At 48.9% G+C, this 2,266-nt stretch overlaps 1 protein-coding gene across 1 annotated transcript; it reads left to right on the top strand.

Moving 5' to 3' along the window:
• Window positions 1–786: 786 nt before the first annotated feature.
• MGAT1 (mannosyl (alpha-1,3-)-glycoprotein beta-1,2-N-acetylglucosaminyltransferase) lies at window positions 787–2,106 on the top strand. The gene has a single exon (XM_010080540.1). It carries the CDS (start codon window positions 787–789, stop codon window positions 2,104–2,106), a length of 1,320 nt encoding a protein of 439 aa, XP_010078842.1.
• Window positions 2,107–2,266: the final 160 nt, after the last annotated feature.

Below are 2,266 nucleotides of genomic sequence, written 5' to 3'. Positions count from 1 at the left end.
TTTTCTCTCTTTATTTTTTTTTCCCCTTTTCCTTTTATTTTTTTTTTTTTTCCTCTTTCCTCCCTTCGCCGACGTCTCTCCGAACAGGAACCGAGCCGGACTCTGGGTGAGTAAAAACTCCCCAAAAACCCAACTTTTCCCCTCAAATTTAATTTTTTTTTTCCCCTTCCTCCCCATTTTTCCCCCCCAAACCCCCCTCGTCCCACCTCAACATTTCACAACCTCAAACTTTACCCTTTGCCCTCCCCACCCCCCTATTTGCATTTCCCCTGAATTATTTCTTTTTTTTTTTTTTTCTTTTTTTCTTTCATTTTCACCCTGCCACGTCGCCGCCGCCGTTTCTCTTCCTCTCCACGCCGAGAATTTATTATTTTTTTTTTCCTCCGGGCGGAATTTATTTTTTTTTTTCCCTTTTTTAACCATTTCACCACCTTTCCAAGCGTCCCTTTCCCTTCCCATCCCTATTTTGGGGCTAAAATTGGGTTTTTTTTCATTATCAGCCCCCCAAATTTTTCATTTTTTAACCATTTCACCACCTTTCCAAGCGTCCCTTGCATTTCCCATTCCTATTTTGAGGCTAAAATTGGGGTTTTTTCATTATCAGCCCCCCAAATTTTTCATTTTTTAACCATTTCACCACCTTTCCAAGCGTCCCTTTCCCTTCCCATCCCTATTTTGAGGCTAAAATCGGGGTTTTTTTGTCACCAACCCCCAAATTTTTCATTTTTTGCCCTTTTCCAGGTCGATGGCGTGATTTTTTTTTTTTTTTTTCCGGAGCGCTGAAGGATGCTGAAGAAGAACAGTTGGTTGCTTTGGGGGGCGGCGCTTTTCATCGCTTGGAACTGTCTCCTCCTCCTCTTTCTCTGGAGCCGCCCTCCATCCTCTTCATCCTCTTCATCCTCCTTAACGGCCCAAGTCATCCGCTTGGCTCAAGATGCCGAAACCGAGCTGGAACGACAAAAAGAACTTTTACACCAAATCTATCTCTACAGCGGCGCTTTGTGGGGCCGCCGCCGAAACCGAGGAGCTCGAATCACTCCCAAACCTTCCTCCCCTCCGCCACAAATCGACGTCGACCTCGTTTTACCCGTCTTGGTTTTGGCTTGCGACCGCAGCACCGTCCGACGTTGTTTAGATAAAATTTTCCTTTATCGCCCTTCGGCTCAACGCTTCCCCGTCATCGTCAGCCAAGATTGCGGCCACGCCGAAACGGCGCGGGTCATCGCTTCCTACGGCGACGCCGTGGTTCATATCCGTCAACCCGACCTCGGCGATATCCCCGTCCCCGCCGAACATCGGAAATTCCAAGGATATTATAAAATCGCTCGCCATTACCGTTGGGCGTTAGGGCAGATTTTCCGTTCTTTCCGTTACCGCGCCGTTATCGTGGTGGAAGACGATTTAGAAATCGCGCCGGATTTTTTCGAATATTTCCAAGCGGCTTTACCGCTTCTTCTCGCCGATCGAAGCCTTTGGTGCGTCTCCGCTTGGAACGATAACGGGAAAGAACAAATGGTAGACGTCTCTCAAGCCGAATTACTTTACCGGACGGATTTTTTTCCCGGTTTAGGTTGGTTACTTTTAGCTGAACTTTGGGATGAACTCGAACCGAAATGGCCGCGTGCTTTTTGGGACGATTGGATGCGGCAACCCGAACAACGCCGCGATCGTTCTTGTATCCGACCTGAAATCTCCCGGACGATGACTTTCGGTCGGAAAGGCGTAAGTCACGGGCAATTTTTCGATCAATATTTAAAATTTATCAAACTCAACGACCGTTTTGTGCCTTTCACCCAACTGAATCTTTCTTACCTCAAAAAGGAAGAATACGAACGTTCTTTTCTCTCCAAAGTTTACGCCGCGCCGGAGGTCAAAGTGGAAGAACTCCAAGGGAACCGCCGTCGGGAATTAGGAACCGTCCGCTTGCAGTACAGCGGCCGCGATTCTTTCAAAGCTTTCGCCAAAGCTTTGGGCTTGATGGACGATCTGAAATCCGGCGTTCCTCGCGCCGGTTATCGCGGCATCGTCAGCTTCGTCTATCGGGGTCGCCGCGTTTATCTCGCCCCTCCGGCGGACTGGACGGGTTACGATCCCAGTTGGAGTTAGCGGCGTTTTGCTCTTCGTGGGGCCCCTTTTTCATCATTTTTGGCGGGGTTTTTGGTTTTTGGGGGGTTTTTTTGTTGGTGTGTCTTGAGTGCGGCCAAGCGCCTGGTGACGGGGGAGATTTGGGGTGAAGGCGGCTCCGAGCGGGGAAATTATTTTCCAG

This window comes from Pterocles gutturalis, unplaced genomic scaffold (genome assembly GCF_000699245.1).
Source record: "Pterocles gutturalis isolate BGI_N339 unplaced genomic scaffold, ASM69924v1 scaffold22104, whole genome shotgun sequence".
In the NCBI taxonomy this organism is placed as follows: Eukaryota; Metazoa; Chordata; class Aves; order Pterocliformes; family Pteroclidae; genus Pterocles; species Pterocles gutturalis.
Note: the sequence above shows the minus strand (reverse complement) of the source record. Positions and strands in the feature narration are given on the sequence as shown.